This window comes from Chroicocephalus ridibundus, chromosome 3, assembly GCF_963924245.1.
Source record: "Chroicocephalus ridibundus chromosome 3, bChrRid1.1, whole genome shotgun sequence".
NCBI classification, from domain to species: Eukaryota; Metazoa; Chordata; class Aves; order Charadriiformes; family Laridae; genus Chroicocephalus; species Chroicocephalus ridibundus.
Window position 1 is genome coordinate 51,054,834 of NC_086286.1, and position 14,394 is coordinate 51,069,227.

The following is a 14,394-nucleotide window of genomic DNA, read 5'->3' on the forward strand; positions in this document are numbered from 1 at the left end:
GAACTCTCGTGCCTCACTGCCATCGCTCATAATTAACATTTCACCTGCGTAGACTTTATTGCTGTCAGTGCGGAGCACAAAGTTTCCTGCCCGGAATAAAACCACCCCCGAACGGAGACAAAAGCTCCGCCACCCACTCATCACCGGCGGGCTCATCCCTACCACACACCGCCCCCTCGCTCCCCTCAGCGGCCGTTACCGGCCGGGACGCCCCGCAAGTATCAACGGACCCACGCATCCTCTGCCAGGGCCGCCCGGCGGATTGACGGCCGCCCTGGCTAACCAGAGGCCGCGCCACCGCCCCGCCCCGCCCACTCCCTGCCCGGCTCCGCCAATCCGATGTGCGGAGGGGCGGGGGAAGCCAGCGGCTGACGGCGTGCGGGCCCGGGCAAGGGCGGGGCGGGCCTGGCGGCGGGAGGAGGGTCCTGCCCCGCCCGGGCCCGCCCCCCGTCGCCGCTCCTCCTCCGGGGCACCGGCGTGCGCCCGCTGCCCGCCCCGCCCGGGACGCCGCTCCTCGTCGTGGCCGGTGCTGGATGCCGCCCCGGAGAGGCCGGCACCGGGGCCACCCCGCGGTAAGTGCTCGGGCAGCGCTTGGGCTGCTCCGCCGGGTCACCGGCGCGGGGAGCTCCCGCGTCCCCCCGGGGCTCTGTGGGTGAGCTGCCGGGGGGGACAAAGGGCGGGTGCCGGGTCTCAAGAGCGGGGCGGTAGTGGCACCTGCCCCCGCCGGTGCCGGCCGGCTGTGGGGAGCGGTCCCCGCAGGGGCGACGGGACTGTCGGCGGGGCGCGGAACGGAGGGACCTGCCGAGCGCCCGGTCGGGGCGAGGGAACCAGCCCTGTGAGCTGTGGAGGCGAGGGCGGTGGGGAAAGGTGCCCGCGGAGCTGCGGGGGTTTCTTCCTGCCTGTGCCCCCCGTGGCTCCGACCGTGCGGCAGCGGCTGCCGAAGCGGGGTCACAGCTCCGTCGGTAACGAGGGGTCCGAATTTCGAGTTCGATTCCGAGTTTTATTCCGAGTTTTGCCGTCGAAGGGGCGGTGGGCGCAGGGCTGAGGCCGTGAGGGTTTCTGCGCGCGCGGGGCTGTGGCCGCCGGGGGCGGCCAGGGTGGGCAGGTACCGGCTGGGAACGGGGGGGAACGGGGCACGGGAAGAGTTTTGGAGTCGCGGCAACTCCCTCGTCCCTCACCGTTGTCCCTTGTCCTCTGCCACCGGTGGGTCTCGCTGGTGCTAGAAGATGAGGTGATGCTAAGGCACGTTCCCTGGCTCAGCAACACCACCAACCATGCGACCAGAGGGAGTCCTCACGGCCCAGGGCAGCCGTGTCTCAAAGGGCTCGTCTGGGACGCTTCCCACTTGATTGGCTGCCACCTGTCTTGCAGGTGCTGAGGGAGAGGGACATGGCTGTGGCCGGGCAGTGCAGGATGGCTTTGGGACAAGCGGGGCACAGGTCCCTGCTCTCTGTAGCACCTTCGGGCAGGGTGAGCTGTGTGGGACAGGTAGTTGAGCACCTGGACCTTCTCCAGTGCCTGCCACCACCTCCATGGAGGCAGCCTCGGGTGTGAGGGGCCGGATGGAGACATCCTGCGGGGCTGGTCTGGGTGGTCTGACGGCGGTGACAGCCTTTCATCTACTGGCACCGGACAGGACAGGGAAGGAGATGAGTGTCCCAGCAGGTATATGTGCACGGGAGAAGGGATGGGTGTCAGAAAGGAGAAAGTCTCCATACTTCGTTGTTTCTCCACCTCTTGAATTCTTTCTCAGTACCGATTTACAGGGAAAGGCTCTGGGTTTCCTCTGCTGCCTGCGCTGGGAAATCGTCATCCTCTCCACCAAGAGATGTTTCTCCTGCTGCTCGGCAGTGACAAGCTCTCAGGTTAACTCCCAAGAGGCATTTAAAATGCACATCTGTTTTTTTCCACCACACCAGCAAACTGTGACGTGCTGTCTGAACCTTGTCCCTTCTTCACAGAACTGCCGTGATGCCCAGGCCCTCACAATAAATACCTCAAAAGCATAGGACACTTTCCCAGAGCAAATAATGAGGATGGATTTCTAGCACTCATGATCTCTGGAGTAATGTTTTTAAAAAAAAAAAAAGAAAAAGAAAAAAGAAAAAAACCTGAAACAACTTTTTGAACATTGGTTTCCCATTCATTTGTTTAGCTTTTATCTTTATTTATTTATTTATTTTTAATTTTGTTCCTGGAAAACTTGTAATGACAACAGAATGCCTTAGCCTTGCTCTGTTGTTTATTCCTCCCATTTAATTGTTGTGCATTCTTAATCAAAGTGTCCTGTTTTCAGCACTGGTGATGTTGAGAGTCTGTGTAGTAGCCATTGTTTTGGATTCAGATGAGGAATGACAAATCAGAAGAAAATGGAATTCAGAAGGGAAAAAAAATGTTTTCTTGCAGATATCAGCTGAAAGGGGTGGTAGGGGGACAACACACAGATGACAAAAAGGGGTAAGACAAGCATAAGCAAAAATAAGTCTACAAAATGATATTGAAGAACATGAATTGTAGTGATTCTTTTCAGTGGTTTACCAAAAAAATGCTGTCTGTGCTCTTTGGATAGGTGTTTTTCCTTAGGGATTTTTGTTGTTAACTAGATTTTTATATGAATGTGATAAACTGGTATAAACACCAGTGACAAATAAAGTTCTGTCAGCTTTTTTTCCTGAAACAAAAAATCCGAAAACAAACAAAAAAATTTTGTATTTACACGTGTTTTTCCGATTTAAGTCTTTTTTGATAGAGGATAAGGGCCAGGTCGTTTTGGTTTTGGTTGTGTTTGTTTGGTGGTTTGGGTTTTTTTTGGTTTGGTTTTTTTTTTTTTTTTTTTTTTTTCCAAAAAACCCAAAGCTGATAGTGCTTTAAAGCTACAGCAGTCTTTTCTGTTCCCAACACCACAGATAAAAAGTACGTGAATGCAGTGGTTAACTCTGTATCAGTTAGCTTTTGTAGTTAAGTCGTGGTCCTACTGTTCGTCCAGTGCAAGACAATGTAAATGACTCACGTGCTTACTGTGCTCCAGGGTTACACTTCTTTCCGTGCAGAAAATCTTGTGCTACTCCGCTCTCCTTGATTATCTTGGTGGTTTTTAGCAGTGGTATCTTAATTTGTAGTGTGTGGTTAGTAACAGAGCATGGACAAATGGTGGTCTCAGCCCAAAAGAAGTCCTCTGATGAGGAGGAGCTGCTCCTCAGCGAATAGCAGGAGGAAATAATTTGCTTCTTGTTAAAGCATTTCTTATGCTTGCTTTCTCTCTTCCCGGCCCTCCCCCCCCCCCCACTTCTTCTTTTTGCAAAATCTGGCATGACCTCAAAAATGCAGCACACACTAAAGCTGTGGGTTTGGGGTTTTCTTTTGTTCTTTTTTGGGCCATGTTTTCCCATTTTCCCCATCGCTTTGCTGAAGTTGGTGTCTGGCAGTACCATGTGCGGTCTCTGAACTGCATCTAATTGTGGAGACCCTGCTGTTTGTGTTAATTTTATCAAGGTATTGGCAAATTGGTGTTTTCACACTTGTAATAGAGGCAAGCTGTGTTCCAGGTGGAGTTTTATCTATTTTTTCTGGAAGTCTGTCCACTTTACATAAATCAATATTCCTCTCTGCTTTGAATATGTTCAAGACTATCTGTACACTTTAGGGGTAAAGAGTTAGCGGCAAACTGATGCAGAAGCTGGCTAGTTGGTCTGAATATTTAGACGGTGATTCAAATGCCAGGACATCAGCAGTGGACTTTCTCCTTCCTCTGAAGAAGTAAGCCAATGTTGGTGGTTTTTTGTTTTGTTGTTGGTTTTTTTTGTTTGTTTGTTTTTTTCACATGGGCATTACTGATAGGAAAGCTATTCCTGCTCAGAAGAGTTCTTTACGTGATATACTGGTGAAAGCATGTCTGTTCTTACTTGTCCTGCAACTCCAGGTATTGCCTGTGAAGTTATAATGATGCTTTGCTTTTTTTTGTTTTTGTGTTTTGTGGTTGTTGTGTTGTTGGTTTTTTTTAAGTAAAGATTTCATAGTCTGCTTAATTCTAGAACTTACAAGATCTTGGTGAGAATAGAAAATGAAGGAAGAGTTTGTTCACGCTTTTTTTGACAGCTCTGTAAAATATTTCAGAAGGCTTAGTGATCTGTTCCAATTCAGTCCAGCCCAGCTCAAATATAAAAATACCGTCACAGTGGAACAATTTCTGCAAAGACAGTCTTGTAGAAGAGTGTCACTCAGCTGTTGTGCTTAAGGCAAGTGTATAATAGATCTGCTTGGGAGAAGTCCTGTTTCTAGCCTTGGTAGACGTAAAAAAAAGGAATATGTTTCCAGTTGGAGAATTAATTTATGGGCTTTTGGATCATGAGACTTCGTGCATTTGCAATTTGCATGGTATAGAACGATGCTTCTCTCTTGAGTTGCTATTAGAGAGACCAGGTCTTGCTGCTTCTCTCCTTGCACTTCCTAAGCTTCCTGACTGGCCAGGAAGAAAGCCTCGCTTTCCCTTATTTTAAAGACCTTTCTGCAGCTCTCCCCCTCTGTACTTTGCCCCTCCTGTTTCCCACAGGTAGAAACGATGAACAGTCTTTAGTAAAGATTGCACCGCTTGGCAGAAGCGTGCAGGGCGAGCGCTGGAGCACCAAACCGAAGTATCTTCTATTGCTGTCCTTCAAGTTGAGATGCCAGACTGGTGGCTTCTTTTACTGTGCTTCTGGCTCTGCATATGTATGCTCGTGAATAAGCTTCCTGTAAGGGTCCATCTCGAAAGAGATGCGAAGCAGTTCAGTTCCGTTAATCTTTGCAAGATCTCATGTGATGCTGTCTTGGTAATCCATCTGAGAAAATGGAGCTTTGCACTTGTGAGCAGGCTTCCTTTGCAGCCGCTTTATGTGCGGTGTGATGGACACTGAGGCTGGCTCACACCTTGTGCCATATTTTGCTGGTTCTGTATTTACCTAGGCCAGTCAATACCTTCAGTTGCTACTTACTCATAAATTTTAATTAATGTGCTTGATTTATGAATATGAGGAAGCCCTATAAGCGATTGGTAATCAATAAACAAGGCCATTAATAGATTATGCATAAGTAAACAAATTCATTGTAACGAGAAACTTCATGTTGGTAGTCGGACGTGGTAAGATACATGCTACTAATTTTACCTATCAAAGAAAAGGCAGGACGAGTTGATCCATTGCTCTTCCCATGTTGTCAGGAGAATGTTTGTCCCCCCAGGAAAATGGCATGCTGGAAAAGAATAGCTGTTTGGGTATGGTTTAAAGCATGTACGTTGCTAAGTTTTGCATATGCTTCTGATAAAATAACATATTTTAAAAGGCTGCATGTTTTTGTGTACAAAAACTCAAAAGCACTTTCCATCACTTGGAAGTGGTGGAAAAACCTGGTCCCAGTGAGATCGTAATTCGTCCCTTTTTGCCTGCAGCCTTTAATACTCATTGCCTGTTTCTCTCAAAAGGCTCCTGAATTCAGTTTTGGTTTCAGGGAAAGATTAAGCCCAGATGATTCATTCTGGGCTGTCCTCATAGGGAGCAAACTGCTGAGGAGCTTTTTTCATCCCATGGGAGAGACAGATGGAAACGTGACAGCCACTTTGCGTGGTCCTGCCACTGCACTCCCACGCGCTGTAGGAGCACCTCCTTTGGTGCTCTGTCCTCACCTAAGCCTTTTTCCTCTCCTTGAGAACTGGTTTGCAGCAGTGAGGTCTGATGTGTGCCCAGAAATGTGTGTTGCTTTCACTTGGCTACCAGAGAATGCTGCATCATCCCTGGGTCAGAGAGTTGTCCCCTGTCTTTGAGCATAAAGACTAGGGTAGCCTACAGAGTAGCATAGCAGCGTGGTCCCAGGTTTGGAATGGGTGTCTCTGGGAATTTTCGGAGAGCCCTTCTTCCTGAGCACACTGGCCACACTCACTCATGCTCCTTGACTTGAGGCAGAATTTCACAGCATGAAGGTGGAGTGTGGGCAGTCATGCCTACCTAGGAGCTGTGTCTAATCCAGCAATGAAGACTAACAAAAAAGCATTTTCTTCTTTATTGTTAAAGCTTGGTGTCACCAGGGAGTGCAGCTAGTACAGGAAGGAAAGAAGAAGGATGTTGGTTGGCATTTAAGACCAGTGCTTGGTGATTTCCCTGTCTGTCCCAAAAAGTGTGCAGGGTGATGACCAAGGGCTAGGTGCTAGGGCTACACAGCCCTGGAGTTTCTAGAGGCATCTCCCATTGTACCTTTTGAAAATCCAAAATGATAAGTGGGAGCCAAGTTCACATCCCATGCCTGTGAGTGGACCGCATTCAGATCTAACAAGTGTTGCTAGCAGATGTAGAAGGCCTGCTGCAGTTGCATCTCCCACATCTGTGGACTGAAAGCCAGTTGTCTTTGCTGCTGGTGTGGCACCTGTCCCATGGCCAAGCTGCATGCATTCTGGGATCCAGTCCTTCAGGGCACCCAAGCGACTGGGAGGTATCTTAGTGTTCCTCATTCAATGGCTTGGCATAGGCCTTCCTAATAAGTGGTGTTCAGTGCTTGAAGGCAGGTGTGTATTCTCCCTCAGAAGCATCATGTGGACACCAAATTCAGTACCTTGCCTCCTTATGGCATCCTTGCCCTTGGATGTGCCGTGCCAGTCCCGGAGTGATGCTGAGGCAGGTACATTTGACAAGTCATTGTACTCCTGGGAAGTTACTGCAGGACATGACCTAGTTGTCCTGGCTGTTGGTTGCAGGTGTCATTTTTCACACCTGCTGCAGCCACGACATAAAACAGTCTACCTTCAGTTTTGTTTTTGACCCTGACAAGCAACTTTCCCCCCCACACACTGATGCATCTTTCCAGAGAAATTTTCATTATCTCAGGGGGTAGTCAAAGGAGGTGGGTGGGGTCTTAAAAGTTGCTGGGAAAGGCTAATATATGCCATCATTGCATCTTTTACTTGCTCAGGCTCCTTATTACTCTGTTTTGCAGACAGTACTGGTGCTCTACAGTATGCCTCTGAGGGGACAAAATACCTGGTAGGTGAGGGGGGTTCTCAGTTTTAAGGCCATCTCTCACCAGTACGAGGCAGCCCAAGTGTGGGTTGCTGCCGAAGGCAGGCTTGTTTCCAGGCAGTTGTCTGTCTGTCTTGCTGCAGGGCTGCCTTGATTAAAGCTGCTTAAGCTGATTGTGAAACTGCAGCCTAAGAGTCTAGTTGTAGGAGCCTAAGACATTAATAAGAGTCTTAACATTTCTGGACAGTTTCTGATGGGACTCCATAGGGCCACTCTGATAAGGTTCCATCAGGAAGATTCTCAATGCTCATTTTCTGTCAGCTGTAGCAAAACCAGCTTTTCCAAGATCTTTCACTGTAATAAAGCTTACAAAGCAAGTTTCCAGGTGTTTTTGAGAGAAGCGCAGAATTACCTATGGGTTGGGGTTTTTGTTTTTTTCTTTTTTTTTTTTTCTCCCCCCCTCAATAGAGGAGGACTTTGTTCTGCTTTGCTGCTTTGAGTTGGTGGGTGATTGTTCATTCATCTATTTGCTTCATCCCCTTGAGATGTGGTTGTGGCAGTACCTAGAGGCTGAAATCAGCCTTAGGACCCAATTCACAGCGGTTCCATAGACCGATGTGCAAAATACAGCAGTGCTTGTAAGGCTACTCAAACCCACACGCTGTTTGGATGAGACCTGCTTCCAGACAGGCTGGCCGTGGCATGGCCCCAAATTCACTGGTGGTAAGTCATCCTTGTGCCATTGTGTATATGGTCTGTGTGAGGTGGTTTAGCTAGTTGTCACGCTGATATCTGAAGCCAGCAGTCTCTGGAATTCCTCTGCATCCTCCTCCTCCCTCGGAAGGGTCTGCGGCTCTTATCCCTCTTGCTGGAGCAAACCTTGGCCATTCCCGCTTTTACTGAGCAAATGCTGAGGTTCTGCTCCGGTGCTGGGAGGCAGCTCAAGAGGCAACAGAAACAGGAGGAGAAGATTAGGGGTTTTTTCTTAACGAGTTTCTTTGGCCATGTGTGAGCTGTTTAATCAGAGGAGTCTTGAAATTAATGACAGGCGTGTTTTCCAAAGCTCCACTGCGTGTGTGTTTAGGTAAAATAAACAGTGCTACATAAGCTGTGCCATCACTCTGGGCACTAATAAGCCTCCTGACTGATACCAGAAGAATACAAATAAATAGTGCCTTTGACTGTTTCATTGATAGACCGCCAGGCCTTTGACCGAGCAATTACATCTCAAAATGCACTTCTCTGGGAGATAAAACATGAAGTGATGTAGTTTAAAAAAAAAAATGAAAAAACAAAACAAAACCCCCAACCAAACAACCTGTAGGGTGTCCCAGAGCCTGATGATTGACTTCAGCCTTTATTAATTCATCTGCAGTGCGTTTGCTGGAGCTTTTAGGGTTTAATTGAGGTTAAGAGGTTGGAATCTGTGGTAAACAAAAGAATGGCATATGGGCAGTCTGAAATTGTGTACGTTTGAGTAAGAGCATTCCTTCTGGCCGCTTGTTTTCATTGGGCAGTTACTTGGCTCACAACTTTTTTTTTTTCCTTTTTTTTTTTCTTAAAAAGGTGTAAACATGCAATGCTAGCGAGTTAATGATTCATTATGTTTTATCACATCCTAACATACCTCTAAAGAAGAGAAGGCTGAGCTGGGCTTGTTTGACCTCCCCCTTCAGATTAAGGACATTGCTTCTTTAACCTCTTACCTGCTGTGGTGGGATCGACAAGCTCATTTGTTTTAAAATGTAAAATGAAAAACACCTTCTCCCTGTCCTTCCTTACTTTCTTTCTCTTGGGGTTCACAGTTGTTCTCTTAAAAATTCAAATGGACAAAGCAGGTGTGAGACCAGAGGAAAAGCTTTCCAGAAGCTTTGTTTTATAGAGGCTATGGGGAAGTGGGATTCAATGTCTTCAGTTATCTACAGAAAATTGTGTGGATGTGTTTTTGTGGTCGCTTCTTTGTCCTATTTTCACTTGTGTTATGAGCCACGTGAACATCTTCACTGAACGTGATCTCCCCTTGCGAGTGGGAATGTGCGCTGGCCAGTGCAGCGGTTTGACAATTTAGACAAACCTCCTTATGTTGTAAAGCATGAGCTCATACTCCAAGGTCTTTATGCTGTTGATAAAGTTTATGGTGCATATGACATCAGCTGGCAATAATAATGGTGACCTGTTGCCCTCAAGTCATTCCGTAGGCATCTGTAATTTATATACAGGTGTTAGTAGTGTGTAGCCTGGAGCCTAAGAGAGCTCATCAGTATAATTATATCAATAAGAGAGGATAAATCAGATTTTTTTTCTCGTAATATTTCATTTAATAGAAACTTTCACCTGTCCCAGGAAGTGAAACGTGTCTTTCCTGCTTGCTTATAATTTAGAGCAATCTTCTTTTTAAAACTCCTAGTTCTTGTTTAATGAAATTCTGATTTTGAAAAAAAAAAAGTAGTAATAATACTAGCCTTTAATAACCACCTCCCTTCATTAATACAATAAATGCAATTTTTTGTACGTGTGTATCATAAGAGATGCTCTACATAAAGAACTTGTATCAAAAAATGCTTTATTAAGAATAAGAAGCATTTTATATGCTGGCTCAGGGAAGGAGGTGCGTGGATCAGCTTTTGTACTTGCAAAAGGACACTTAGAGATCTTTTTCTCGTATTTGATTTAAAAAAAACCCCAACTATAACACTGGAGTGTGGAATTGAAGGGAGAGGGGTAAATCCAAGTTCTTTTTTCTGTCCTGTACTTTGTTTTACTGTGATGGTTTGCTTTTCCCATCTCCCACGCAAGAGTTTAATTCTGTCATATTTTTCCCCTGAAGCAGGACAAACATGATTGTAAATACAAAATGCTTGTAAAACTTACATGTAATGCACACATGCACAAGTACATATATGTATATATGTTGTGTGTTTGCGTAACATGACCTGCTTTCTTGCTGCTTGTTTGGTTGCTTGAATCCATTTTGGAGGGTGAAGGCAAAGCCCGTGCGTCCCTTCGCAGCCTGTCCCCGTGGGCGGGCTGTGTATTTGGCTGCCTTTGCTGGGGAACGTGCCCATCCCCGGGGTGCGGGTCTTTGTGGGCAGGTTTCAGCCAGCAGCACCCCTGTTGCTGTCCCAGTGATGGGTGTTTGGGTGTTGCTGGCCAAAGGGAGTCGTGCGGGGGTGACTATGGGCAGCCAGGGTTTGCTGGCTTGCATCAAATCTTGTGCGAGGGTGGAGCGGACCCTGTAACCAGTTGGTATCGCACCAGTTCAGATCTCTGGTGGTGTTCATCCCTAACCTACCCTTGAGGAGCCTCTCCCCATCCTCCCGGATTCATCAAGTGCCATGGGATGCTTCCTTGCCCTGGAGAGCGTCAGAGCAGAGGGCTGTAAATAAAATGTCACAATTTGCTGAGCAAACTGTGTCTAGCGTAGCGATGACGTGAAGATGATGTTGGCTACTGTGTTTTTGTGCATAAATTGAATTTCTGTCTCTTATTTCTGTTGTTACCATAACTTCAACTCTAAGATGCTCGTGCAGCTTGGGCTCAGCCCTCGGGAGGAGACTGGCAGTGCTTGTCACGCAAAAAGTACCAAACAGCAGCTCAGCCTTGTGAGTTTATGTGTTTCTGCCTCTTCCTTGGAGTTGAGGGGCAGAGGATTTGGGTTCAGCAGTTTCCCAGGGGCTCAGAGCAAAGAGAGGGGGGAAGACAGCTCAGAAATCCACTGTGCTGACACGTGCCTGCTGACGGCTCATTGAAACCTCCACTTTGGGCAGGAGTGAGGCCCCTGGTTGAAGGACAGTGTGCTCTCCCCTTCCTCGTGGGTGTTTTCGGGAAGCAGCCCATGGTGTCACCTGCCTTATCACTTACGTGCGTCTCGAAACCTTGAGTCTAGTTTATTATTCCACGGAGACGTGACTGCTTTATGGCATTCTCCTGGGACTCACAGCCTCTTTAAAGGTTGACTCTGCACACTTTGTGCTGCCATGCCAGTGGAAACATTGACCGTGGCACTGTAAAACAGATGACAGCGTTTGTTTTGTTTTTTTTTTTTTTTAAACAGTGACAAGGAAAGCATCCCATCAAACACGTGCCACAGGCTGCTCCCAGTGCTGGCAGGGGTGTGGCACTGATGCTCTCTCTCACCTTCTCGGCAGGTGCGTGGGATGAAGGGAGCCTGACATCTGCCCAGAGAGGAGACCCCTGGTCCCCGTGGAGCTGCCCACCATGAGCCGGGCACTGCTGGCCGGCAGGATGCAGCTGGAGAGCCGAAACGTCTGTGTCTTCCTGCCCACCCGGGAGCAGCTCAGCCTGGCCGTCGGGGTGAGTGGCTGGGAAGGGGGGCCGGGAGGTCTGCGGTCGTGGCTGGCTGTTGCTGCCCTTCAGTTTTGTTAGCTCCCATTGTTCTCCCAAAAGCCTGGTGCCGGTCTGCTGACCGAAAGGCTATTAGCCAGCTTAGGGTAATTGGTGTTCCATTTTCTAATTGGGCTGCTTCGACTCATTTGCAGAGTTCCTTAAAAGTCATGTTTGTATTTTTCAATAGGGGGTCCCCTCTGCTCTTTTTCTGTTGTTATTTCTTTTTTATTCTCTCTGAGTGTTTTCATGTTTTTTTTGCTACTGATAATATGTAGCAATTTTTTTAAAAAATTGAACCTGAAATGGGTTGATGACTTAGCAAGCATGCCCAACACATGACCTTTTGCTCTGGCGTTTTAGCTATTTCTGGATTTGATAGTCTGCAGATCTCTTCAAAGCCTCTAAGGCAGAGTAAACAACCATGGAGGGTTTTTTTTCCCCTCCTTTGAGTACTTGTACACAAAACAACCCAGAGGTAAGTCGCTTTGTTCCTTTGATCGCCACTTCAAATGCCTGAGTGTGTGTGCACGAGTGACAGCAGGGCCAGGTCAGCTGGCAGCCCCGCGTGGCATGGTGTCCACCATGGCGCGGTGCCGCTTTGTGCAACACTGGCCGCTCCTTGAACTTGCGAGGAACTGAGCTGAGCGAGGCACTTGAGGTTGAGGTGACAAGCTGGACTCAAACAGAAGTGCTCTCTTGGGAGCGTGTGCTCTCATGTGTGGGCTGGCGAGGTTTGGCTTTGTTTTGGGTGGGTTTCCCCCCAACCCCGCCCAGGATGGGGAGGGGGAGAAGACAGTTGAGGTGAACTGTTATTTTAAGCACTTGATTTGAAACGGTGGCTTTTGAAACTATGCAGGCTAATCTTCAAAATCCATGTAGGAATTTTCCTACCTGCCGCACTTAAGTGCGGCATCGTTAACTGAAACAGCCACAAAGAAACAAGGCTTTAACAGCAAAACGTGGGGCACTCTGCCTCTAGGCTACCGGTTCAAACCCAGCCCATCTACCACCCCAGAAGGCTTTTGCAATATCCTGGCTTAAGTGCAAGCCACAAAACGATGATTTAATTGAGTTCTTGGTGACAGGTGCACGGACTGGGGTAATGGTCTGTTGCAACTGAGTCTAAATCTCACCTTCTTAAAGCTTCTATGAGGGATGCTCAAGATCTGCGATAGTAGAGCCCGCCCCGCTGCAGGGAAGGTGCAGGGCGGCGTGCTGGCAGGGCTGGTGCTGTCACCGCTCCTCGCTGCGCCTGTGCCCGAGCTGGGCATACGGCTGTTCCTCCACCGCTGGGTCACTCTCCACTGCATTAAGTATAAGCAGCGCTTAGACCATACGGTAAATCCTCCATACCTGCAGTTTATCATAAAATCGTAGAATCATTTAGGTTGGAAGAGACCCTTAAGATCATTGAGTCCAACCGTAAGCCTAACACTGCCAAGTCCACCACTAAACCATGTTCCTAAGTGCCACATCGACATGTCTTTTAAATACCACCATGGTATTTAATAAGAATAAGAAATGGTCTTTTGCATTGAGCACTGGCAGGGACAGAGGGAAGGTGCTGTGTCCCCTTCCCATTTCTGCCTGCTGTACCTCCAAAGAGTCAGGGCACCTTGCGCATCGTCACCTTGTCCTGCAGAGGGATCCCTGCCACAGCACCCCTCAGTAGCCCTTTTAAAGACATTTTCCCTCCTCACTTCTGCCCCTTGCTTTGGTGGCTGGGAAGTTGGGAAAATATGTACGTGAAGATGCCTGCACGTGAAAGAGAATAGCTGCCTGGGACAAAACATGAGACCTCAACGCGCAGTTGTGTCCTAATTGCATAGAGAGTGAAACATGACCTGTTACAGCTGGGCAAGTCACCAAAACCAGCTTTTCATTTGGCTTCTGTCTTTACCACAACACCCCTTTCAAAACAACAACAAAAATTAAGATTTCACAGCTGAAGAGATATTTTTGGTTTTTTTAAAGGAACATCAAGGCAATTTTCTAGTGATGTTGGTAGAACCCAAATTTAATTAGCACAACCACAGATGATACTTTGTGCATTTATTAGAATATTAATGGCGCCTTCTTAAGATTTCCAAAGCCTTTTAACCTCTTCAGTGTGGAATGCAAATACTAAACAAGCTTGCAGCTCAGTGAGGTAGGTAGGAGTGGTTATCCTTCCAGCAGAATAAATTATAGATCCTTCCCGTGATAAGCACCGTGTTTATGCAGGTAATTCCTTTCTCCCCCTTCCCATACAAATTCCACCCTTCCAGATAAGAGTTTACCTATATGTCTTTTATGTGGTCACATGTAGGTTGAAGCCCACTCTTTAAAATGGATTTGTCTTATGCCCTTCACAGACAGCACTATTGAAGAGAGGAGCAGGAGCCATTTTAAAGTCTCTTCCCCCATAATCGGGTATCTCTTAATGTTGGTATCCACCTTTCTGGATGTATAGACAAAGTTGAGGGGATTGTGAGGAGGAAAACTCTCTTCCCAGGACCAACTGTGAACATGAGAAGAAGCAGAGCAGTGGGGAGAAGTAGTGGGTGCTGCAGCTCACCAGCAGCCCCGAGGACAGCGAGGCAAAGCGGGAGGTCTCCGCTGGGGAGAATGGACATTGGAGCACAGAGCAAAGCAGTCTGCCTTGCTGCAGGCAGCCCCAGTGGGGAGATGGAGTGTGAGCACTGGGGAGGTTAAGCAGGCTGTGAGTGAAAATGGTGCAACTAAAAACTGTATCTGTTGCACCAAAGATCTTGGAGTGGTATCCAGTTTGTTCAGTTTTGTTTATCTGCCAGCATTGTTGCTCATCTCCCTAATAGTTTTGATCAATATCAACTAGTTCTTATGACTAGGTTTCTGAAACTTTTCTGGGGTGGTAGCAGCTGAATAAAGGAGAGACCTGTGCTAGTGAAGGTCCGGCTGCCAACGAGGGCAGCAGGGCAGGCAGCTGCCCTACCTGTGTTTGGGTGGATCAGAAGCAGCCACAGCAGATGTTGCTCCTTGCCTACTGCTGCAGAAAAGGTGGGAGTGTGAGCCGGAATTTTTGGAGGGGAGAAAGTCTGGTGAGGCC

At 47.8% G+C, this 14,394-nt stretch overlaps 1 protein-coding gene across 2 annotated transcripts in view; it reads left to right on the plus strand.

Annotated features, from left to right (window-relative positions):
• The first annotated feature begins 447 nt into the window (after window positions 1-447).
• Window positions 448-14,394, plus strand: part of FRMD1 (FERM domain containing 1) — a 44,015-nt gene continuing 30,068 nt past the window's right edge. For both annotated transcript variants that reach the window (XM_063329122.1, XM_063329123.1), the window contains exons 1-2: window positions 448-572; window positions 11,129-11,294. In XM_063329122.1, the coding sequence (XP_063185192.1) occupies window positions 11,199-11,294 (96 nt within the window). In that variant the 5' untranslated portion in view covers window positions 448-572; window positions 11,129-11,198. The remainder of the gene's footprint in view (window positions 573-11,128; window positions 11,295-14,394) is intronic.